The sequence below is a fragment of the Sturnus vulgaris genome, chromosome 29 (assembly GCF_052056855.1).
Source record: "Sturnus vulgaris isolate bStuVul1 chromosome 29, bStuVul1.hap1, whole genome shotgun sequence".
Lineage (NCBI taxonomy): Eukaryota > Metazoa > Chordata > Aves > Passeriformes > Sturnidae > Sturnus > Sturnus vulgaris.
In genome coordinates, this window is record NC_142271.1 from 6,584,281 (window position 1) to 6,609,281 (window position 25,001).

At 46.7% G+C, this 25,001-nt stretch overlaps 1 protein-coding gene and 1 long non-coding RNA gene across 3 annotated transcripts in view; both read left to right on the forward strand.

Moving 5' to 3' along the window:
- Window positions 1–10,774: 10,774 nt before the first annotated feature.
- LOC148220958 (uncharacterized) lies at window positions 10,775–18,074 on the forward strand. Its single transcript, XR_015808762.1, has 3 exons — window positions 10,775–11,052; window positions 11,377–11,773; window positions 11,881–18,074. It is a non-coding gene; the product is annotated as an uncharacterized LOC148220958 (long non-coding RNA).
- An 841-nt stretch (window positions 18,075–18,915) lies between these two features.
- MAGI3 (membrane associated guanylate kinase, WW and PDZ domain containing 3) overlaps window positions 18,916–25,001 on the forward strand; it is a 55,780-nt gene continuing 49,694 nt past the window's right edge. For both annotated transcript variants that reach the window (XM_014893262.2, XM_014893261.2), the window contains exon 1: window positions 18,916–19,309. In XM_014893262.2, the coding sequence (XP_014748748.1) occupies window positions 18,988–19,309 (322 nt within the window). In that variant the 5' untranslated portion in view covers window positions 18,916–18,987. The remainder of the gene's footprint in view (window positions 19,310–25,001) is intronic.

A 25,001-nucleotide genomic window follows, 5' to 3' on the forward strand; every position in this document is an offset into this window, starting at 1 on the left:
TGAATATCCTGAGCTGGAAGGGAGTTGCAGGGATCAGCTCCTGACCTTGCTCAAGAGAACCCCAAAATCCATCCTGTGCCTGAGAGCATTGTCCAAATGCTTCTTGAGCTCTTGCAGCCTTGGAGCCGTGACCATTCCCTAGAGACCCTGTTCCAGTGCTCAACCACCCTCTGAGGGAAGTCTAAATGTCTCTGCACCCGTGGAATGGCCCTGGCAGAGAAGACCATTCTCACAGCACTTGCCATGTCCAGGGTACTCATCCACAGAGTGGTGTGTCCATGGAGGGAGCAACTCCAGACCTGGGCTTAATCCTCCCTGGGAGTGGGTTGTTTCAATCTCACCGAGCATTTTATACTGAGGTTATCAAAAGCTCTTTCTGTTCATGCTGGGAGATACTTGGGCTGCTTCTAGCAAAAATTCTGCTTCCTCCTGCCCTCATTCACCCCTTCCTGCCTAGGGAATGAGTTTCCAACCTTCCATGAGCAAAACTTCCCTGGTCCATCCCTTTCCAAATTGGAAGCTGCACTACTGTGAGCTGGCATCAAGACTCCTAGGTGAGTCCAAGCCCTCCCAGTGAAACTGCAACTGGACATGGAGCATAGCTGCAACACCATGGCCATGGATTTCCTTGATGGGATGAAGCACTGGTGGAAGTCCTGGGGCACTCTCTGGGGAATTGCTCTCCCTGTGCCATGCTCTCACCCAAGGGGTGCCAGAATCGTGCAGCCCTGTCCCAGAGCTCCATGCCCAGCCTGCCTGAGCTGAGAGGAAAATGGGCTCAGTTTAATGACAAGACTTTGATACTCCAGCCTTAAACTTTCTGTAAACCAGTGGCTGCTGGACAGGTGAGCTGGACTCCTGTGCCTAATGTAGATTGATAGCAGATCAGATTTCTGTCTTAATTTGCATATGACCTAGAGAATTAGCAGAGAGGATCTGTTATTCTGTCAGTGCACTAACGACTCCAGCAAGAGAAGGGCTCCCCAGGGAAGCAGTGGTATTTGCTAACCTTTTCCCAGTTTGCTTTACATAATAACACACTCCTCCAAATGTCCTCAGCGTGACTGGCCATTCCCCTTCGCCTGCACACACCTTGATTTTTTGCTTTTTAAATTTCAAGACTATTGCACAGTAAGAAAAGGTGCTGAATGTCACATGTAATTAATTTTCCTTCTCCCTTCAGAAGCTATTCTTAGCCACGCCATCAGTTTAGCAATTTAAAGGGACGTACGTTTCCTTCTCAAGGTCTCTAAAGATTTCCTGTATCCATACGTCCAGCTAGAAAAGAAAAACAACCTAAATCTGCCTGCCAGTCTGCCCTTCAGCTCACTGATTTTCTCCAAAATGGGTTGCAAGGATGGGAGCATACCAGAGACCCTCTCCAGGGGCATTTCTAAAGGCAGTGGGACAGTTGAGCACACAGCGTGCTGAGGATCAGGCAGGACAATCCAATGGCACACCATCCCAATGAGTGTCACTGCAAAATATCATGGAATAGCCCTGGAGAAAAGGACCTGGGGGTGCAGGTGAGTGAGAGCTGGACATGCACCAGCCACATGTGCTGGGACCCAGAAACTTCCCCCGAGTGGTGGGCTGATTGCACAGCGTGAGCAGCAGGGGAGGGGAGGATTCTGCCCTGCTCAGGTGAGACTCCACCTGCAAAGCTTCCTCCAGCTCTGGGAACCAACATCAGAAAGATGTGGAGCCGCTGGAGCAAGTCCAGAGGAGACCATGGAGATGCTCCAAGGGCTGGAGCCCCTCATCTGTGGATCCAGGCTGGGACAGCTGAAGGTGTTCAGCCTGGAGGAAAAAAGGGCGACCTTAGACCCCCTTCCAGCACCTAAAGGGGCTCCAAGAGAGCTGGAGAGGGACTTGGGACAAGGGGGAATGGCTTCCCACTGCCAGAGGGCAGGGTTAGATGGGATTTTGGGAAGGGATTCTTGTCTGTGAGGGTGCTGAGGCCCTGGCACAGATGGCCCAGAGCAGCTGTGGCTGCCCCTTCCCTGGAAGCATTCAAGACCAGGTTGGATGGGGCTTGAAGCAACTAGGTCTAGTGAAAGGTGTCCCTGGCCATGACAGGGGTATAGGACTGGATGAGCCTTTAGGTCCTATCCAGTTCAAACCATTATAAACGTCTATGATTTTGCTCTTCTGCTCACCAGTAGAGCACATCAGGGCTTTAGCTGTTGTTTAAATCAATTCCTCCAAAAACAAGGGAATGCGATTCCATTTTCTCACCTCTTCACTTAAAATACATTTTTGTGCAAAAGGTGGTAATGAAGGTAATGAAGGCTGGATGGGGCTTGGAGCAACTAGGTCTAGTGGAAGGTGCCCCTGCTCATGGCAGGGGGTGAAACAAGATGAGCCTTTAAGTCCCTTCCAACCCAAATAATTCTATGATTCCATGATAATAAAAAATTACTTCTAGCTTTACTTATGAAAGGAAATGTAAAAATCCTCTGTGATATTTCAGACACTTTGACTTTAGTCATGTTGAGGACAAACTGAATGGCTCCCCAGGCTATGAGTGTTGGACTTTTTTTCAATGCAGTGTGTTTTGGTTGGGGTTTTTTGCATTGGTTAGTGTTTTGTTTTATTGTTATTATCCTTAACATTTTGCATGTGTGATTTCCTGCTCTGCTGAAATACTCACCAGGAAAAAAAATGTCCCTGTTCGGCTGAGAGCAAACAGGCAGTGCTGAGCTCTTCTGCATTATGTTCAGTACTTTTGGTAATTCAAGAATGAACCTAAGCTGGGGCAGGAGAGCAGGTTACCCAGCAAATGCTGGAAAAGAAGTGGAGTCTCATAATCTGCAGCCATGAGACCAGGAATTCAATCAGAAATTGTACCATTGCAATTGTTTGGGCACAACTTCATGTTTTGCTGGAGAGCAAAAGCTGTCATGCCTGCATAAATGTGGAAATAAATAAAACTTGGTTCTGATCCGTTTTTAGTTTTTGCTTTGCAGAAGGCATACCAGCACCATCATAGGTTATGGAAGGAGCTGACAGCCCCCTTGTGCTCACAGGTGCACTGGGGGATGTGGAGGTGTTGCCCCAGCTCCTCCACCTTTGCTCGTGTGGCTGCTTGCTTCCTATGAGAATGAAGTCCATTTTGTGTCTCCATATGTGTGGGGCTCCACTTGCTGCCTGTGCCTAGATCCCCCATGGCATCCATCAGCATCTCCCAGCTGCTGTGTCCTGGCACGGGAGGATAAGGCAGCCATGCTGCTGAGGATGGCCCACAGGCATCATCCTCAGCACGGTCTTCCATTGCTGGAGTTTTGTCCACTAATCAGCCAGGCAGTATTCTCAGTGAGATCCATCCCATCTCTCCAAGATGTCTCTGGGGCATCCAGCATTCCTTTTAGTATTCTCAGAGATAAGAAAGAGGCTGTGAGCAGCACAGAACCTCACTTAGAAGGGATGAAACCATTAACTGAAGCTAAAAGAGTGTGAAGAAAGACAAGGACCTAAAATGAGAATAAAATAATAGTAGGAGACAGAGCACAGATGAGTAATCAGCATAAATTCATTAGTTTTTCATGCACAGGCAATGGGAGTGGAAGCAGGAGCCCAAAGGGCGGAATGCAATTGCTAGTGGTAAACCAGAGAAAATGCAATTCTCCTTCTCCACGTGTCATTGCAGAGTGGGAATTGCTGCCTGTCCGCTGAGAAGCAGAGACCAGCATTGCTCCTTTGCTTGGAAACTGGCCCTGCCTAATGTCCCAGTGCCCATGGACTGAGCTCAGTGCCCTGTGAGGGGGCACATGCTGCAGGAGGCAGCTGCTTGGACCGTCTGGCTGTGGGATCTGCTGCCCCAAGCACCGGCCTCATTGGTGGAAGGGGCGCAGATGATGGGCCTTCCTCAGAGCTCGTCTCCTCTCCTTCAGGAATGCAGCAGTCACAGCTGTGCCCTTTCCAGGTAGGTCAAAACAAAGAGAAATTAACCAACTAATTAAACTAATTAGCTAATTACAAATGCACCAGCCCAGTTTCCTGCTCTCCCCACTCCTAAGCAACCACTCTCCCCCCCCATGGTCAGTAGCCAGGGGTGGGAGCTGTACAAATATGGATGATGAATGGAGCTCGGTCCAAGCTGCCCAGTTCAAGTGCCAGCAGATGCAGCTACTGCTGTTACATGCTGCCGTCTATGAGTTTTTTTATTTCTGCAGATTCTTGACATTAAAAGCCCATAATTAAGATAATTAGAACAAAGACATTTTCCTTGTAATCAACATACATTTCAGTAAGATCTTTTAATTTACAGGTGAAAGTTCTGAACTTACTATTTACGTAACGTTATCTATATTGACAGCATGCTATATAGATCTGACTTGTTTAGGGTATTTATGATACTCATTTCTTTTTTTAATCCCTTTCAGTTTGATGAACACATTCTGGCAGGAAATGCCAGAGTAGCTCCTCAGGGAAGCCAGGCAGAGCTGTGTTGGTGGTGGCTGGGATTGCCATGGGGAGGGTCTTCACAGAGCTATAGCTTGGTCGAGGCACTGCAGTGGTCCTGGAATCATACAATACTGAACTGGAAGGGATCCACAAGAATCATCAAGTTTGACTCCTGGCCCTGCACAGGACAACCCCAAAATCCCACCATCTGCCTGAGAGCATTGTCCAAATGCTCCTTGAGTTCTGTCAGGCTTCGGGCTGTGACCGCTTCCCTGGGGAGCCTGTTCCAGTGTCCATGATACTCTACAGCATGAGTTTGGGTGGCCTCAGATCTCTCCAAAACACTCAAGAGAGAGATTCTGACTCTGGGAAATAATTTCTCACTTCACTGTGAACAGCTGCCTGTTCAAAATAGCTGCTGTCAGCATCCAGGAGTTCCTTGTGTGCCTGCAGTGGGGTGAGAGGTTGTAAGGGGCTGGCTGCTCAGCCTGCCAAGGGAGCTGAGTATCTCACGTGTTCTCTGCTTTGCTCTCCATCCCTGGCCCTGGGGCAGCCTCACAGGCAGCTATCCTTCCCTGCTCCAGCAGGTACAGGGTACTCCTGCCTCCTTGTGCCTCCGTTCTATCTGTGCCTCCATCCCGCCTGTGTCTTCTTCCTGCCCAGGTCTCCATACTGCCAGCCGTGTTTTTTAAGAACAGGCAGCAGCAACAGCAGATCTTGCTCCTCCCAGCCATGTCTTTGGGAAGGTTTTTTGCAGTGATGTTGTCCCTGTGAATGTTGGTCACCTCAGTAGCAGGTGCACGGTGCCACCTGCCAGGACAGCGCCTGCAGCCAGGCTCCTGCCAAGGACAGGGATGGGGAGGAGGCGTCACTGATGTCCCCGTGCTGGCTGCTGGGTAACAAGTGTCTGCTCTGGTTCTCCTGACAGTGCTCCAGAACACAATGCACCTTCTCTCAAGAGCTGGCTGCCGCTGGCAGCCCTTCATCTCTCAGGCTTAAAAATAGTCACAGGCATTATAAACAAACTTGCATAGAACACAACAGAAAACTTGTTTTTCATCCTCTCCATGTTCCTTGTGGGAACAAATGCTCTTATCACCTTTCTGTGCTTGGTTGACAGCTCTGTGCAGGAGAGAGACATGAACGATACAGCATATCCAGCAACCCGTCTTGTGTAAAGGAAATTATCTATTTATTTACTTATTTCTGCTTCTTTGATGCTCCAAGTTCTTCAGGGGAACCAGGATGAAGCAGCAGCTTTGCAGCCATTGGTGAATTGCTTGGAGACTGGTACCCACGAGCCTCTGAGCTTTCAAAAAAAAATCTGCTTTCAGAGGACTGACTTTGGCTCTTTCTCAAGAGCTCCTCCCAAATCCAAGGGCTGTCTGGCAGACTCACATTAATAAACACTTGCATATTAACAATTACAAAGTTTTTATCTTCTGCTAAAAAGGTATGAATTACACAGCAGGGAAATACATGAGTTAGTGATGTGTAAAGAGCTTGGAGCAGCCCATGGATCCTCTGTGCAAAGGTGCCGCAAGCCCTGGGGTACTCCTGTCTCTGCCAGCCTCATTCCAGTTGTTGGCAAGCTGGCTCACGGGCTCCTGTCCCGGTTTGGTGCAAGCCAGTTCCCAGGCTGGCCTGGGAAGTCTGTGAGAATGTCTGGCTCTGCTGTTCCTGGGAAAGACACAGCTGCCGGTGCTGGCCCTGTCCTTGCTGTGCCACCAGCTTCACCACATTGGGCTTTCCCCACAGAGTGGAGATAGTGAAAAACAGAGCTGCATTACTTTGCTGTAATAAGGCACTATCTGTAATCCTTCAGAGCCTTCCCTTCACTGCCACAGGGGAAAGCTCTTGGTGGTGGCTTTAAGCCTGGCAGTAGGTATGGTTTGTGGGAGCCTGAGTATACGAGGCTGGGTGGTTCATCCCACCCACGAGCTGGACATATGGCAGCATTGCCTCCCGACTTTGTTCCCTAAATCAGCTGCTATTTAGGCTCTGTTTGTAGCTCTGCCTAGCAAACTGAGTGTTACATGTAAAGGTTCTTATTAATCATTTGGCAGATGGGGGGGGTCTGTTAAATTCCAGTTGGAAATGAGTTGTGGGAAGATCAGGCTGTTTACAGATCAGCTTTGAAGATCAGCTTCTTTGCAGAAGCTTCCTCGTAAAACAATGGAACAGGACCAGGGACATGAAACTCATGCACCCCGTGGCACTGCCCTGGGAATGAGGGACAGCAATTAACAAAATTAACTTCATAGAATCATGAAATGGTTTGGATTGGAAGGGTCCTTAAAGCTCATTCCCTCACCCTTGCCATGGGCAGGGACTCCTTTCCCAGGCCTAGTTGCTCAGCACCATGCAGGATTCTGTGCCACAGCTCCCGGGTCCTGTTGTGCCAGTCACGCCCATGATGCTCTCCTGCTTTATGTATACAGTAAATCCTGAAAGATTTCCTGCCTTTTTTCTCTTCCTTCTCTCCATGCACAGCCCCTGAACAGCCACCTCTCTGCCTGCTGCTCTGTATGGAATTTTTTCTGGTGTAATGTATATTTTGACAAGGATTGTGAAGGCCCAAGGGTGACAGAGACATTAATTGCACACTGAATTTTCCACTCATTACTAGGACAAAGCTACCCATGAAATAATTCACAAGTGGAAGAGATGCTGAGGAAACTTCTTCTCCAGAGTAGTGTCCAGGCTCCCATGAACTCAAGAAGAGAGTTAACAACAAGCAACAGGCAAACAATTTGACATAGTTTTATTTTCTCACAGCACCACTATGATCTATAAGTCATAACAGGCAGATCTTTCCAAAGAAGACATAAGAACTCATTACTATTCATGCTGCTTAATCATAAAGCAGCAACAGCGCAGCAACAATAATACCCAATGAGTTTTGATGCACTGAGCTCACATCTCTAGAGGCTCCAGCTCTGTCAGCTGGGCTGCTAGGTGGTGGACAAGGTGCTCTGCTCCTCTTGTCTCACTTGGGCTTGTCTCCCACTAATCCAGCCACTGCTGTTTTCCATCAGTCTGCATCTCTCAGCCAGAGCCTGTGCAGTGGGAAAAACCTCACTGCTGTGTTTACACATGCAAGCCAATCCTTGGATCCTGCTTCATGGCACCAGGCAGCACTCAACATGAACCTGAAGTTAATTACGTGTTCTTGCTAAAGTAACTGAGTAGCCTACATTCTGGTCGCTGCATTTGCATCCTAATGAATTTATGTGTCAGCTTGTTATGTGCAACTTTGGTGTTCTGTAAATACCAAATTAAGTTCTTCATTCAGTCTTGAGGAACCTGAGGCACAAGTACTCCACAAACAGCCTCTCAAATGGAGAAGGCTGGACTCGATGATCTTGGAGGTCTTTTCCAAATTTAATGATTCTATTATTCTATTCTACAGTTATTCCAGGAACTCAGCTGGGGGAGGGCTCAGTGCTAGACCTTGCCAGGGACATAGTTAGACTCTGCTGGGCAAACAGTGAGATGTGGCTTCAGTGCTTGACCAATGCTGGGTGCCCCCTGGCACCAGCCCCAGCTGCTGGAAAACACTGCTGATGTTCTGCTAGTCCATGGAAGGGGTTCCTGAAGAGTCACAGCAGAACTACAAAACCATAAGTGAACCTGGAGAACAGAAAAGTGTAATCCTATTGACTTCAGTGAGAGTTCAAAGCAAACGGTTCTGTTAACTATTAATTGTTATAATTGAACAAGATCAGAAGTCCAACCCGTGTACTATGAAGAAAATTGAAGCTTCTACAAAAGTTACCAAAATGATGCCATGGTCCCTTTATGGCTCTTTACAGAACATTACTTACTGTCAATATTTTTCATGTTTGCTACCAAAATACAAATGATAGCTCCCTACAAAATTGTGCATGTTAGTTAACCTCATTAAATCCTAAAGGATTAGTCAGCTGTTCCTCAAAGTTATGTGGCTTGGAAAGTGATTTTCTAATATGCAAACTTCAAAGGAATTTTGAAATCCTGCAGCGTAAGCGAGACAGACAAATGTTAATTCACTGGAGTGCGGCTTAATGGTCTGCTTAATTTTTTATCTTGCTTGGTCTCTGTAAGCAGCTGGACATGAAGGCTGCTTGCAATTCAGCTTCCCCTTGTACCACCCCACTCATTGAACACAGATTGCTCTTCTACATGGATAACAGTGCATGCAGGTATGGCCATGTTCCTGTGTCCTTTCCCCGACCTACAGCTATGCACAGACACAAACCCACCTAGGGAGGGACTCCCCAGGCCCCCTGGGGGTGATTACAGACTCTTAGAATGGTTTGAGTTGGAAGGGACCTAAAAGTTCATCTCATTCTAAATCCCCTTCCATGGGCAGGAACCTCTACCACTATCCCAGGTTGTTCCAAGCCATGTACAGTCTGGCCTTGGACATTTCCAGAGATGAGGCAGCCACAACTTATCTGGGCAACTTGTGCCAGGGCCTCAGCACCCTCGCAGAGAAGAACTACTTCCTAATACCTAACCCAATTGTTGCCTGTTTTAGTTAGTTTGGGAGCACAGGGAGTCTGTGCCTGCCCAGCCTATCACGTGGAATTGGGAACCCACCATCTCACAGGCTTGGTGGGGACTACCCTGAGTCAAATAAACAATGCTATTAACTGTGAAGTAATGAAGGAATTAAACACACTGCCTTTTGAGAGCACAAAGAACAGAAACCCACAAATTAATTAAGGCTCACAGCCCCCCTGTGCAATGCAGGGGTAATTGTTCAGTTCATAGTTCACATGGGAGAAGAGGGAAAGTGATGTGGCACAGTGGCAGCAGCTCTGTAAAGTAATAGAAGAAGCACAAGTGGCACTTCAGACCCCAGAAGCTTCTCCTCCTCCAAGAAGCTCTTCCTTCCTCTCCTGGGGCTCACAGAGGACTGGAGGAGCTTGCACTCCAGTGCTGAGTGGAGTCTGGACAGAAATCCCTGGCTGTGGTCCCGTCCCTCTGCCCCTCACCATTAAGCCCTGCAGCATCAGCCATGTTCTGCCAGGACGCTCAGATGAATCTTGGGATCCCCACTTAGAAGTGCTGGAGGATGTTGCTGTAATGGAGACAGCCAGCATTAACGTCAGCAATCCAGGCTGAATAATGTATTCACTGCTGTGTTATCAGCTGGGAAACCTGTTAGTAATAAAAATACATGAGAAGAAGCAAGAGCACATTAATGTTTAAAGGGTCGAGGGTGTTCTTGAGGATGACACTTAGGCAGGCCGAGCGTGAGTCCAAGTGTCAGACATATCAAAAGGCTGCTGTATGGAAGCATTTTGGTATGTCTGACATGCAGGGAGCACAGCTTTGCCTCAGAGATCTTATTTCATTCACCTAAAAATGAAAAGCATCACACCATATTCTGGAGACCAGTGAAAGATCCTGACATTTGACTCAAGGATCTCAAAAGTATTTTCCAATCTAAAAAGTTCTCTTTTCTTCCAAGTAAAGCAGCAGTATGAGAGGAAACGGCCTCAAGTTGCACCAGGAGAGGTTTATGAGACACTAGGTAAAATTTCTTCACTGAAAGGGTTGTCCATCATTGGAACAGGCTGCCCAGGTCAGTGGTGGAGTAACCATCCTTGGAGGGTTTGAAAAGATGTGTAGATTTTGGCACTTGTGGACAAGGATTAGTGGTGGCCTTGGAAGTCCTGGATTAATGGTTGGACTTGACGGTCATAAAAGTTTTTTCTGACCTAAATGATTTCATGATTATATGATTTTTGACCCTTATGTCAATAACAGATAATGTCCAAATCCACAGGAGCCATCTAGCAACAGGGCATGCTCTTTTCATTTTGCCAAACTGTTTTTGAGGGCTGACAGTGAAAGCTGAAACACTGTGTACTCCCTCCCCTCATCCTTCAGTGAGGTTCAGCCCAGCAGTGGGAGTTGAGTAGTGATATCTGTAAAACAGATGCATCAGCAAAGAAATAAAAGTCCTTGCTTTGTGAGAGGGAAATTAACTTTGACATCTTAATTATAAGTCAGAAGAAAGGTTGGTGCTGGAATAGGCAGCTTTGAAGATTATCATCTTGTCATTATTCATTAATGACTACAAAAGAAGCTACCTCTAAATGATAATGATGGAATATAATGGTAAACCTATGAAGCTTCTATTAGACCCCATTTACTTCCAAACTGTCCTTTGCTGATAACTTATTAACAAAACCCAACAATATTAATCAGGTTTTGCCTACAGTGACACGTGTTGCTGTACAAACACTACCAGGAGAAAAAAGAATCTAAAAAACCAACTTTTTTCCTTTTTTTTAGTGCAATCATTTAACAACTGAATTATAATAGGACAGGAGCTCCGGAATTATGGATGTCATAACTAGTGGGAGGATTTTTGTCTGACTGATACGGGAGGGAAAAAAAGCCCAAAAAATGACATAAAGGTGCCTCACCAGTGTTCTCAGAGGAGCAGTGACATTGGTACATAAGCTCTGGCTCTGAGACTGCTTCTGCAGTGTTCTGAAAACCATGGTGAAAGGGAGGAACCCAATCCAGAACTGGGCACAGTGAAGTGGGAAGACAACTATTTATTTCTCCATGGATTCTCAGCCGTGGCACCTCTCAGCAAGAATGCTGTGGAAGGTGAGCTGCCACATACAGCCCCAACCCAAGGTAACTCTGAACCCCAATTTTTTCCAAAGTTCTGCCTGTATTGTATCCACAGCTGGGTGACCTCTGCCTTGAGGTGAACTTTTCTTTCTGTCAGAGTGCGTTATTCTACTACTTGAACTAAAATGTACATTAACTTAAAGCCTTTGTAAGCAGCTTATTCAATATGAGCTATAATTACAGCTGGGTCTGTAAAAAATGCTCTCTGTAAAACTTCTATCAAAGTTATTTTGTGTTATTATTGCTTTCTGTGATGTGTCTGGATTTCCCAAACAGCAAACAATTCTGCACTTATCTTGGTTCCTTTGATAATATCTTTTATGACAGATCTACTGAGACTCTAGCTACATCATTAACGTTCAAAAAGAAGAATGGGGACAGTCTTTTCTAACTAAGTCTGTGCAAACCTTCAAACCCTCGCATGCTGCTGCTTCAATACTAATCAGGGAAAGACAAGGAGTGTATTAATCATATAGATTTGTACAAGTAATGTAACCAGATCTGCATGAGTTGTTGCTCAGAATAACAAAGACAGTCATCCTTCAACCGGGCAAGGCTGATCTGCTCAAATGAGGCTTTCTGGAAGGTTCAAGAAGTTGGAAGACTGACAAAGTGACAAAGTAAGGGATGCCAATAGCAGTCAAAGAAAGGTTGGCTGTGTCAGTCTGAAATCACACCTGGAACACCAGGGAGCGATCCCAGGAGAAGGCTGATGCACACACAGGTAACCCTAGTGCTCCCTCCAAATGCAGGGGGCGGGGGGGAAGGAGACTTGGTTTTCACGTCCTAACTTCCTAACATTCCACTGTCCTCTTTCATCCTCTTTTCCAGAAGTCAAGAGAATTGTTAGTGTGTTGTTGCAGCTCAGACCCCCCCTCTCCTCTGTCAGTAGGGCTGGTGGAACTGGAGAGGGCAGGACAATGCCTCAGTCCTCTGTCACTGGTTCCAGTCCAGTCCACTCAGATCTTTCAAGATGTCTGTGAAAGACAAGCTCTGACTTCATGTGCAGGACTCAGGCTGGGAGGTGATGACTGGCATCAACTCTCAAAAAAACAGATTCTCCTTTTGCGTTCTCCAGAGAAGTTTGTGCACAAACACAAAGGACTGGTAGTGTTGCTCTATGAGCTTTGACTGGTTCTCCTTGTTTCCCCAGCTGCTCAAGCGGCTGATATTCAGTGAAGAGAGAGAAAGTGACTGCTGCAAAGGAGCAGGAATGAGAGAGAACCTGGGGATTACTTTTACGAGATAAAGACTGGGACAGGCTTTTGGACAGTGCCAGGTATCCCAAATCCCTGTGAAAAGGGTTAGAAAACTTGACAAGGCTGCTACAGATATTTCAGATCCTATTAAAGGATGTAAAACCATTGACAGAGATGAACTGCTTACAGATGTTAACTCACTGCTGGTGAAGAAGGCTGACAGCAAGGAGAAGGTCAAGCAAAGGATTTTAGTGGATGATGATCAGAAACACACCCAAGTGGGGAGAAATGTCTGAATGGATGGTAAAAATGGTAAAACATCACCAAACCAACAGCTTCTGTCATTCTTCATAAATGGATGAATAGCTTACTTTGCCAGTTGGTCCCACATGCAGAGTAGAGTTGGCCTGAGACACCCATTAGCCAGGGTTTTATCCCAGCACAGACCATTCCCAGTCATTAAATTTAGCTCTACAAAGTTGATCAAGAGACTGAAGCATCTCTCTCATGAGGAAAGGCTGAGGGAGCCAGGTCTATTCATCCTTGAGAAGGGGTGACAAAGGGGACCTCATCTGTGTCTGTAAATGTTTAACGGACATCTGCCAAGAAGGTGGACCAGGCTCTGCTTGGTGGTGCCCAGCAATAGAACAAGAGGCAATGGGCAGAAACTGATGCACAGGAAGTTCCACCTGAATATGAAGAATAACTTCTTTATATGTGAGTGATGCAGCACCAGAACAGATTGCCCAGAGAGGGTGTGGAGTCTCTCTCACTGGAGATAATGAGTGGTCTGTATACAATCCTGCGCCATGTCATCTGGCATGACCCTGATGAAGCAGAGAGGACCACTGTGGTCCCTTCCAACCTGACCCATTCTGTGATCTGTGATTCTGTAATTCAGTAGCAGTGGCTTTGCCACTGCAGCTCCCTGCCAACAGTCCCCTGGTCTTGTCATGCTCGGTCCTCACTTCCCAAATACCTCAGTCCTGCTTGCCTCTCTCAACCATGCATTTTACTCCTTTTCTCCAGCCTTGTTTATTCTTCAAAGCATTAAGCTCTAGATCTAGACTTAAGCACTTCATTACTACTTTTAGGCTCTAAATCCAATATGTAGACTTCAAACCCACTGCTGTAATTCTGTACAACCACGTGACTCTCCACTCAGTGTTTGACTGGGCCTTTATCCCCTCTTTGCATTCATTGGCATCGGCTTGATCACATCATCTGTGTCCCAGAGCAAGTAGCGGAGGGGTATTTGCTTAGGCTGCTTCTTTATTCACATTGACAAGTCCTCTTAGTTCATCTCATTAGCTCTACCGCAGCATCCAACAGTACTTGGAGCAGGCACATGTGGAGCAATCTCTGTAGTTACTTTTAAAATTTATTCTGGAGGTTTTGACTCTTGTGGCGGAGGCACAGAGGAAAGAGCAAATAGGATGAAAAGTGCTTGAGAGTATATGACTGTATGTCCTGTACAACCCTGCGTGACACCTGCTCTTGGAAGTTATTCCCCCTGTTTCAGCAGTGCCTTGATTTTGCTCTCCTCCTCCTACTTTTTTCTTTTGTGGTTTTTTTTGTTGTTTTTTTTTTTTGTTTGTTTTGTTTTTTTTTCCAGCTTGAGGATAACTGAACACTGCTGTCATTGTACAAAGCAGTACAACACAGGTCAGGAGCAGACTCATCTTTTGCCCAAGCTTTTAATCTGTTGTCAGTTGCTTCTGTCAAACAAACAAACAAACCATTTTGTGTCAGTTTTTTTTCCATATTCTCTGTCACATGGTAACAGAGCTTCCTTCAAGAGAGGTGTCTTTCATTTCATGAGTGTTAGTTTAAAAGGATTTGTGTTGTTTCAGGTGCAAAATGGTGTTGAATACACAGCTGAACATGTAGTTGGAAAATTGAGGCATACAGAGGATCTATATTTATTGTCTGATTTACTGTAAAATCTTGGTTGAAACATCTAAAATTCCTAGCCCAGCACTCTCGTTGTTTACAGGCTTACTGAGGAGATGTTCAACATTGATCTCTGTTCTCTGGTGAGTGTAGTACTTATGGAACAACATGGAGCTTTGTCAGAGGAGGTTTAAGCTGGATATTGGGAAATGGTTCTTTTCTCCAGAGGGAGGCACTAAAAAGGCTTCCCAGGGCAGGGCAGCTGTCATGGTCAAAAGGCTGCCATGAGCAGATAAGGAGTGTTTGGACAACACTCTCAGGCACATGGTAGGATTTTGGGGCTGTCCTGTGCAGGGCCAGGAATTGGACTGGATGATCATACTCTATGATTCTCTGATAGAATTGTATGCAATGATCAGTAGTTCTGCATTGCTCAAGAATGTTTATTTATTTGTGAAAGAGCAGCAAAGAAGGACATACTACTGTGTGGATGCTATTCCTGCTGGTACTGCCTCCCATTTGCCTGCTCTGCTGATGTGTTTACGAAATAGAGGCAGACTTATAGTGCAGCTCTGCATCAGTGAAGTATGCATTGATCCCCATCTACAGCCTGCTAGGTTGATACGTTCTCCATTCCCAGGTGAGGAGTGCAGACACCAGGGATTAGTCAGCCCAGGGTGACAAAGACTTCTCTTGAGGTTTGGGTTTATTCTCTAAGCTTCACAAAATTCCCTGGTAAGGCCTGGTTCCATGGCAGCTTCTCCTCCTGTACAAGTTAATTTACGACATGTTTAAAAGTTTGCCTTCAGATAAATGTATCTTAGACTCACACAATTTTCAAGTAGATATTCCTGGATATGTCTGTCAACAGAACAGCAAGTGTCTGGCTTTGAACCACTCTTATTCAATTGTGATTTGTTTGTGCTTCCTCAGAGGCATGGAGCTTCCTGAATAATTTGTTACCCCATGTTTGAGATGAGGGCTCTGTTAGGGAAGAACACTGTGCCCACTGCTGCTTCCTGGCAACTGTTCTTGGTTTCAGTTAATGCAGTGGAGTTAACCATCACTTTTTGGTTCTCCCAAAAGCTGTAACAACATTGTGGTCACATAGTGGTGCTGTGAGACAGTCAGAGCTCCTGTGTGCCCAGTCATTAGGAAAATAGGAAATAACACCCTTCTGCATAAACAAATGCCTGCTCTGTATCAGTGCAACTGGCTTTCATGTCATCCTTGCTGAAGATGAAGATGTTCTTATTTTGTGTTTGTGCATGTTGTATTTTGCCTCTGTAGGGATCTCTTCCCTGTAAGCACAGGACTGCTGACCTACACGTCACGCCAAGATTCGCATGGTGGCACTGAGCAAGTAGAAAAGGACTTCAGAGGAGTTCAAACACAACACCACAATTCCTTTTCTAATCACCCTGAGAAAGTGTGTCTTCATGCTCTAATTAAACAGCACTTTGACATGTTTTTGCTGTTTTGATTGCCTTTGAACTTTGGCAGTGTGATAAACAAACTTTGCTTCCTTTCCTACCAAAAGCTGTGCTGCCTTAAAGCAGTTTATGTCCTTCATTCTGATGTGGCAGAGCTTATCACCCTATTCTTGTGGCATTCTGCATGTGCTGACGCCAACAGCAGAGTGGAATGGCAGCTGCCACAGTGTGATGGGTGATGAACCAGGGATGCTGGAGCTCTGATATTTCTATGATGGCCCCTTTTAGCTCACTGAGAGCTCCAAACATTAGTGATTCCTCAGCCCTTGGAAGGTCGGCACTGGTGGGAGTGCAGGGCATGCTCCCTTCTTATCATATCCAAGGCTATGCAGACACTTCATGTGTGTGGGATCTGTGATGAGTAATCTGGAACAAGGAATGAAAGCAGGACAAATGGATTAAAACTACCAGCCAGTTCCCAAACAGCCTGTACGTGTTTCAAAGTTTGTTCATGGAGAACAGTAGAGCAGGTCCCGTGGGGTGAGATGTGCTGTGAGGGGTGGGCTATCCCAAAAGCACCATGTGACCTAGGGGGCCTGCCCCAACCTCCAGCAGTGTTCAGTCCAGCAGAAGTGACAGTGGGGATGCCAGGGCAGGGCTTCAAGGAGCCCCACAGGCTGTGGTCATTATCTGAGAGCAGTGCCACACATCTGGATTAGTCTGTGGTGCCAGAGCATCCACACGCCAAGTGCTGAAGAGGAGATGAGGGATTGGCAAGTGATGCAGAGAAGATACATTCAGCAGAACTTTTTTCTCTCTCAGAATACAATGAGACTAGCAGGTAGACGTGCAGCTCCAAAAGAGGATTATGGTTCATGTAATGTACAATGAACTTGTCCATCTTACTGGCATAATAAAATTTGCAATGATTTGGCATCTTGTTTTGGCTTTTAAGTTTATATGGAAGCATACTGTTAAAGACAACAGCACTTTCATTGCAGAACAGCAGTTTCATGAGTTGTTTTTTTTACCAGTGTTATTAACTGGCACATCTCAACATTTTTGGGGCAGCCTCCCATTTCAGGTGTGTAAACGCAGTGGGTATTTCAATCCGAGGTTTGAAGTCTTGGCCAGTGAAAAGACTGAGCTGCATTTTCCTAAGGTGAGGAGTCTGCTTAGGGAGATGGACAAACTTCCAACTCTGGAGCCAAAAGGACACTCAACTCTTCCTTGAGATGTTCACACTGTCTACACAGGACTCTGTGCATTCTCTGGAATATCTGGCAAAAGCTACTGTCAGCAGCTCGTAAATCACAGCTCATGCCTGATGTCACAATTTCCATGTGAAAAATTGAAGGCTGATTTCAAACAATGTGACTCTGTCCCTTTTAATGTCCAGTTCACAAGTACCACAAAGCTTTCAGCCTTCTTGCTTCCATTCTTCAAGTGTGAAAGAAAATTTATCTTCGGCAATTTTTTCTGTGCCTGTTGGCAGGCGGCCCAATGTGCGTCAAATAGCAGCGAATATGATGAGCTGAACCTATGCTTGTTGCAACCCCATGAGTGCCAGAGGCATTACACCTCAGACGTATCAGAAGCATTTGATTAATGTCCCCACACAAGTTTGGATTACATTGTTTTACCCCAGCAAGCATAATTTTATTTTAAGATTGGTGTTCTTCTGACTTCTTTGGAAGCATTCTTGCTTTTCTTTTGGTAAAAGTCATAGACTAACAGGCCTTAATGTCAGAAAAGTCTCTAAGAACTGGAAAATTCCCGGTTGCAGGAGTTACTGGTTTTTGTTATGAGAAAATTTCTTAGTGGTTTCACTTGCTGCTATTTACTGTTGCAAAATTGTGTTGAAATCTGATACTTCTAACACACCGAGTTGTCCAGACTGAGGTGAATGAACACAGAGACAGAGCAATGGGAACAAAAATCCATTGTTTTACAACTCAGCAAACATTCTTTAGGCTCTGCAGGCACCGGCTTCTTCACTTCCTCCCACAGAAGGGAAAGTAGTATTTGAGTCATACCTCTTCATTTGCAAACAGTGGCAAGGTTGTACCTCCTCAGGACTCAGGTTTTTTTGCAGCCTTGCTGCTCCTTAAGGACTGCAGCCCACTGGGCACAGCTCGAGCCTTCAAGACATTCCTAAAACATTGTGGACACCAGAAGAGATTTGCAGTGGAAATTCAGCCTCTGATTAAGTGAAAAAAACTTGAGGACTGGGCAGTGAAATTTGCAATTTGAACCAGAAAGGTTTCAAAGGATTAATTACCAGCTTTTATGGCAGTGACATTGATTTTGAATGAACTTTCCTATGGCTCACACTTTTTAGTGTTTCCCTTGTTCGGCAGCTGCTCTGTGCTTCCAAATGCTGCCATGTGCATGGCAAAATACCTGGCTTGTAATCTGCACGCGGCATGAGTTAATTGCTATGCTGAGATCCATGTTAAATAAACTAAAGCTAAATAAATAGGCTCATGTGAAGAGAAAACCCATTGGATTGGTGTTTTCCAGTTGAAAACGTATCTGCATGTTTATATCTAAATTGTACCCACTGTTCCGGCCTCTGCTTTCGCCTGAGGTGCTCAAGCTGCTCTGAACCAACTGGTTCCAGGGGCAGTAGCTATGGGAATGATGGGAATACACGGGAATGGTGTCTCTGCCTGTCTGGTTGTGCAGGCACTAAGTGCAAACATGAGAGTGCATCATGGACACCCCAACTCAGCTCTCACACCCATCTCAAACCCAGCTGCCAAGAGGGGCTCCTGGCTAAGGGGTGATCCTGACTGAAGGTAAACTCTTCCTTAGGTGGGAGCTGACTGAGGGCACTCAGCTGAGTGAAGGCCCTGGCTGAGGAGAGATCCTGATAGAGTTGCTGGCTGACAGGAAACCCTGCCTGGCATGGGCACTGACTGAGGAGAGATCCTCCAAAACACAAGCCCTGGCTGAGAGGGGACCCTGCTGCAACGGGCGCGCGCCGGGAGGCTCCCAGCAGAGGGGACACCCCGGCCTAGGCGGGCACTGCCTGAAGGGCTCTTTCCGGGCGAGGGAGCCACATCCGGAACGCGCCGCGGCTCTTAGGGGTGGTCCTGGCGGGGCCGGGTCCAAGTCACCGACACGCCCCGGCTGCGCCTGGCCCGGCAGCCGCGCCGCCGGTGACCGGCAGCTCCGCGCCAAGGGCGCGTCGAGGGCGCAGCGGGGGCGTGGCAGGACAGGAGGGGCGCGGCCAGTGAGGCAGGCAGGGCGCGGAGGAGACGGGAAGGGCGGGGCCTGGAGGGGTGGGGCCAGCGAGGCGGGGCTGGAGCGGCGCCGGGGGGGCGGCAGTCGGGCGGCAGCCGCGGCTGGGGCGGGAGCGGCGGCAGCGGCGGCAGCGCGGGGTGGGTAGCGTCGCCCCGTGTTGCGGCATGTCCAAGACGCTGCGGAAGAAGCGGCACTGGCTGAGCAAGGTGCAGGAGTGCGTGGTGTCCTGGGGCGGCCCAGCGGGCCCCGACCCCGATCTGCTGCGCGGTGGCGCCGAGCGCGGCGAGTTCCCATACCTGGCGGGCCGTCTGCCCGCGGGCGGCGAGGGCGCGCCGGGTCCCGCGCTGCTCTCGGGCAAGGCGCCGGCGCCGGGGGACGTGCTGCTGGAGGTGAATGGTACCCCGGTGAGCGGCCTCACGCACCGCGACACGCTAGCCGTGGTGCGGCACTTCAGGGAGCCCGTGCGCCTCAAGACCGTGCGCCCAGGTAAGCGCCCTCCGCCGCCGAGCTGGACCCAGGCCCTCCCGCCGCCGCCCAGCCGGCCGCGCGTAGGCCCAGCCGCGCCGGCGCCCTGCGGGGCGGCGAGAGGGCCGCGGCGGGAAGCGGCGCCCGGAGGCAACCGGGGGGAAACCGCGGTGCGGGCGCCGCGCTGGGAAAGTTTCCGCGGGTTCGGGAAGGCGCCACTGCCGAGGGGGGTGACGGAGGGGGAGAGGCGGTCCCGCAGTCTCGAGGCGGCTCCGGGACGGCGGTGCTCGCTCCCCCGGCCCGTCCCGGTGGCCTCTCCCGAGGGTCCGCTCCCCGCCCGGAATGCTCGGCTTCGAGCCGCTGCGATGCGGTGTTTGTGCGGGTGTGACCCTCGCGGGGCTCCGGGTGACTCAATGGCCCCCGGAGGGTCCGGTGCCCGCGTCCTCCTCTCGGAGGTGCAGGAGGTGTTTTCCGTGGCGTTTATATAATCCGCTGCTTGCATAGGTTCGAGGGTGGGTGAGGAATGGCCGGGATGGAGCACCGGAGTGCCATCGCTCCATCCTGTTGGTTTCCCATTTGGCAAAGACAAAAACCCTGAGAACAAGTTTCGACTGTTCTTTTTTCCATAGATTTGTATTATTCTTGAGTGCGCTTCAATTAATTAATGCTTGTGGTAAAATCATATTTATTGACGTGCCTGTTAAATATCAGATGAATGCTGAATAGTGGCACTTGCAGCCGCAGGAGTTAATTCATGAGCTCCAGAGGTACCTACTGCTTTCACAGTCAGGCAACCCAGATGTGAGCCTGCTGCCTTGTAAGAAGATGTCTTGGGAAAAAACATTTTTCTCTGAATCCCATTGGATAGCAGTACTTCTATGATTGGGGTCTACAGTATTTTTCACAGAGCTTCTTTGAAAAGAACCCTTGCCTTGTTCTTTTGTAACTGCTGAGTGCTATTTGACTTCATGTAACACATTTTAAGTCGGGTTTTCCTTGTTTGACCACTAATGTAAAGTCATCTTTCATATGGAGACTGTGCTGTTGGTCCTGATTCGTATAACTTGCTAAATTAAAACAACAATCAAAAAAATGAAACAGAGACACATCTTAAAAAGCACCTACAGAAGCCTGGTAGGTTTTGAAAGAGGTCTTGATTTACAAAATTGCAAATCCTTTCTGAAGGGAGAAAATAGAAAAGAGCAAACAGCTGTAAGTTAGATGTGAACTAAGAGGATTTTAAAAAGAGGGCCAAATTGTTTAAAATAGAAAATAATCTCTCTTTTAAAAAAGAGAAGGCTTGTGGAAGATGACACTATAGTTCAAAGGTATTTCTTGTGTTTACTATAGAGGGAAATAAGGATATTCCTGTGCTGGGAATTTCTATAACAGAGATGTCCAACTGTCAAAACTAGCAGAAAAGATTTAGAAAAAATTGCTGCAAGGAACAGTAGAAAATGGCAAGACCCAGGTGATGTTCATGAGGACTTCCAGATATCAAGTATTAACAGTAGTGTGTTAGCTGTTCCTTAAGTTCTGGGTGATGTAGAAGGCATAGGAGTGGGGAATATAGAGTACTGATGGGAAAAGGGTCCAGAAGATTAACAGAGGCTGGCTGGTGATTCCAGCAAGTTGATTAAAATTTGAGTTAAGAAGGAGAATATTTGGCATGTGAACCAATACCACTTAATGAGGAGAGTGGGCTGCTTTCACTGGTTGGTTTAATCAAATCTGAGTATTTTGGTGAGATGGATTTTCAAGTAGGCTTTCAGTAAGGTATCACTGACTTGGATGAGACTTGCTGAATGAGCATGGTTTGGCAGTGTAGCTGCCAAAACACGAGAGCAGAATTCTCCTGTGGCTTAGTAACTGGTTAAAACAGAGGAATGGTTTTTTCAACAGAAGAAAACTGCTGCTGGAGTCTTGTAAGGACCTGTGCTGCGTAGCATAGTCATTCAGAGCTTGTAAACCCAACACGGGTGAGTTGTACAAAGAAAAGGAGGATTTTTGTGCTGATTTTATGTCCCTTTTGGAACAGATCAAAGTGAATCTTCCGATTCAGTAATTTTTCCCATACTGGAACATGTGTACCACATGAGTTGATTTTTTGTAGTATTTTTCTCTGTTAGATTTAGTGTCCTTAAATATAGTACTCTAAAACATACTGGGTTTTGGGGTTTTTTTTGCAAGGCTGCCACAGCTGCTCAGTGGCAGTTTTCCAGTCAGGGTGTATATATACTTAGGAAAGTTGTTGACAAGGAATTCTCTGTGAAGACCTATGACTTTGAATTTGACTTCCCTTTTGATCCAGAGCCATCCAAACTTGCCAAGTTTTGCGAGGCATTTGGGAAGGTGTGTGGGACCATGTGGATGGTTGAGATGAAGGGAGTGAGGGCCAGGAGCTGGTGGTCCCTGGTAGGCTCATAATACATCTGAAGTCTCAAAGACATGTAATTGTGTCACTGCATTTCAAGATCCTGTGTTTCATGATTTTCCCCAGTCAAAACTCAAACCATCATTTGAAAGGCATGGAGCGCTCTGCCAGCAGACCTTTGTGTGCCCCATGGCCCTTCAGGCTTGGGTGCTATTGGAACAGAAGTCTGAGGGGATCCAGTGTCAGAGGTTGACAGCAAAGAATTTGTCTCCTTGAATGCGAATTGTAGGATGCTTGTAAGGTTTTGATGCTCACAGTCTGCCTCTGCATTTTAGAAGGGCGAGTTTGGCGCTCCATCTCTCAGGTGAAGTCTGTGCAGGTGACCTGGTGGCCTTGAACAGCAGGATCTGGACTGCTTTATTTCAGTCATAATAGTCATAAGTCATAATATAGTCAGTCCCTCATTAAAGGCAGTCACAGCTTTAGTTGACAGCAGTAACATCTCTCTGTGATACTTCCTGCAAACTCATAGAAAATTGAAAATGGAAATTTCAAGATGCTTGTTTAGGCTTGTTTGATAAGACACTTGGAGAATATGAATGTTAATTTGAATGCCATCTGTTAACTGCACATCACAAATGATGGACCATTTTGTTGATGAAGAAATTTGTCCTTCCCATTCTTGTTCTGTCTTTACTACAGAAACACAAAATCATCTAGGTTGGATAAGATCTTTGAGATCATCAAGTCCAACCTATGACCTAACACCATCTTGTCAACCAATGCCATCGCACTAAGTGCCACATCCAGTCTTTTCTTAAACACCTCCAGGGACGGTGACTCCACCAGCTCCTTGGGCAGCCCATTCCAATGCCCAATCACCTGTTCTGTGAAGAGTTTCTTCCTAATGTCCATCCTGATTAGCTGAGGAGGGAGAACAAGACCAATGTACCAGGGCTGAGCATCGTGTCTCAGGTGTGTGCAGACTAGCCAGAAAATCCACAGGTCCAGTATCAATAGGGATTGACTCAGCATAGTCTGTGGAAGGCCAGTGTTGAGTACTCTGCCAGCAGCACTTGAGACTGGTGCTGGGATCTAAGCTGTCTAAGTAAAAAACTAAATAAAACTTCAATTCTAGATGAACTTTGAGGTTATCATCATACCTCTGTTTGTATGTAGTTCATTATTATCATCTTGATTAGATTAGCAAAGCAGCTATACAGAGAGCTAGGGCAGCTTGTGCAGCGGGATATTTGTATGGATGTGCATGCAAGCTGCCAGGGGCTACCTCATCCTAATGAGTCCATTTGTATTTTATCCGTGCTTGGGAAGTACTGGTTTTCAGCTAATTGCCTGCTTACATGCATTCAAACAACTGCTGCTGTGTGCTCAAGGACCTTCCCTATCTGGTGTTACTTGGATTAGGGCATTAGCCTTGTAACAGACTAGTGCTTCTGCAAGGTCTTCTATTTCCATTAGTGAAATAAAATGTTCTAGTCATATCCATGGTATTTGAGTGCTAAGTTCATCCTCTCTAGGTACCTACCTTCCAGTACCTGAAAGGAACCTACAAGATATTTTTGGAAGCACAAGTAGTGATAGGACAAAAGGGAAGGGATTCAAACTGGAAGAGAGTAGATTTAGATTAGAGATATTGGGGCAAAAATTATTTTCTGTGAAGCTGGTGAGGCACTGAGACAAGTTGTCCAGAGACACTGTGGCTATCCCATCCCTGGAAGTGTTCAAGGCCAGGTTGGACAAAACTTGGAGAAATGTGGTTTAGGCATAGAACTTTGATGGTTTTGAAGGTCCCTTCCAACCCAAACCAGTCTGTGATTGCATAAAATCTGTGGTTGCATGCATATTCAAGGGTCCTGAGCAACCTGAGCTAGGTGTGGCATTGCCACTCATGGTGGGGAGATTGAAGCTGGATGGCCTTTAAGGTCCCTTCTGACACAGACCGTTTTAGGGTGGTGATTCTATGACGATTCAGAATTAGGCAGAAAGATGTGTGTATGTGCAAATGAGATTGCTAAAATACTCCCAGTACAACCCTGAATGCTTTCTTTCTTCATAGCAGCATGGTAACCAAAATACATCAAAACTAGACTGCAAACTTATAGTAAGAAAAACTACTGATATCTACAAGTTCCTCTTTCTGCAGGCTGAGTTGCCAGATACCATGTAGGAAGGAAAGTGTTCTCCAGATTAAGGAGTTTTGATGAATACAGTTACTCTATGGCAATTAGTATCATTTTATGGCCACTATAAGGAGGATGTGGGAGGAAATGGGCAGAGTCTTATAGCTCTTCCACTTGAGCAATGTTTCCAGAGCACATAGTTTGGTCCCTTGGTTTTGGAGCAAATGACTCCATTGTGTCAAAACTGATCTTTAATCAATAAATGCAGCAAGATGTAAAAGATTGAAGTCTTCTTTGGACTAACTTTTTTTTTTTCAGTGCTCCTGAAGCTGTTAAACCATCATTTCCTACAGATTTGTTTCAGAATCGACGTTCACTCGTGGCTGGAGCTCTCCCTCTGGCTGGGGCATTTATTCTGTGTCTCCAGTCAGGGTTGCCTGGCCTCTGGTGAGTGTCCGTTTGTACTTTGATTTTTTTGTTTGTTTTTTTCCAGTGGAACGTGTGGAGGACATCCCAGCTTATACTGACAGAACCGATGTGATCTTCCAGTCCTTTGTGCAGTTTCCAATAGGTTCAATACACCCCAATCCAAAGCTGATGTGTGTTGTTGCTCTACGTGTGCTCAACCATTGTCCGCGATTTTGTGATGTGACACCTCTAAGTGCCTCAGATCTATTGCTTTATATGAATTATGGAACATTAGTGCAGAGGATGAGAGGATTGACAGGTGGATGTACTCATACCAAACGAATTTTTTGTGAGTCTCTGGCCTTACCTTCCCAAAGAGCTTTCCAGATCAAAATGTAATATAAGCTTGCAAGAAGACAACTTATTGCTGGATCCATTTTTTCACGTGACTATGATGAATCCCTAATGCCTCTGTTACCAGCAGGAGTTAATGGGAATGTTATGACTCGGTTTATGCATGATAGGGGGTCCCTCCTCTGAAGCAGAATGAATGAAGATGGCGACAAATCCAGTGACTCAGAGCAGGGTTCAGCACTTGAGACACAATATTTGAAGGCAAGGATCTGAGGTTCATTTACATTTCCTCTTGTGCTTGAGGTAGGCACAAAGCCTCCATGTGGGGGTAAAAATGTGTATGTTTAGCAGTTAAGGCAGAGAGGAGGGTGAGCCACACTCCCTGGTGGTTTTCACAAAATCAGATGAATTCTAAAGATGCCATGTTGAAACAGAG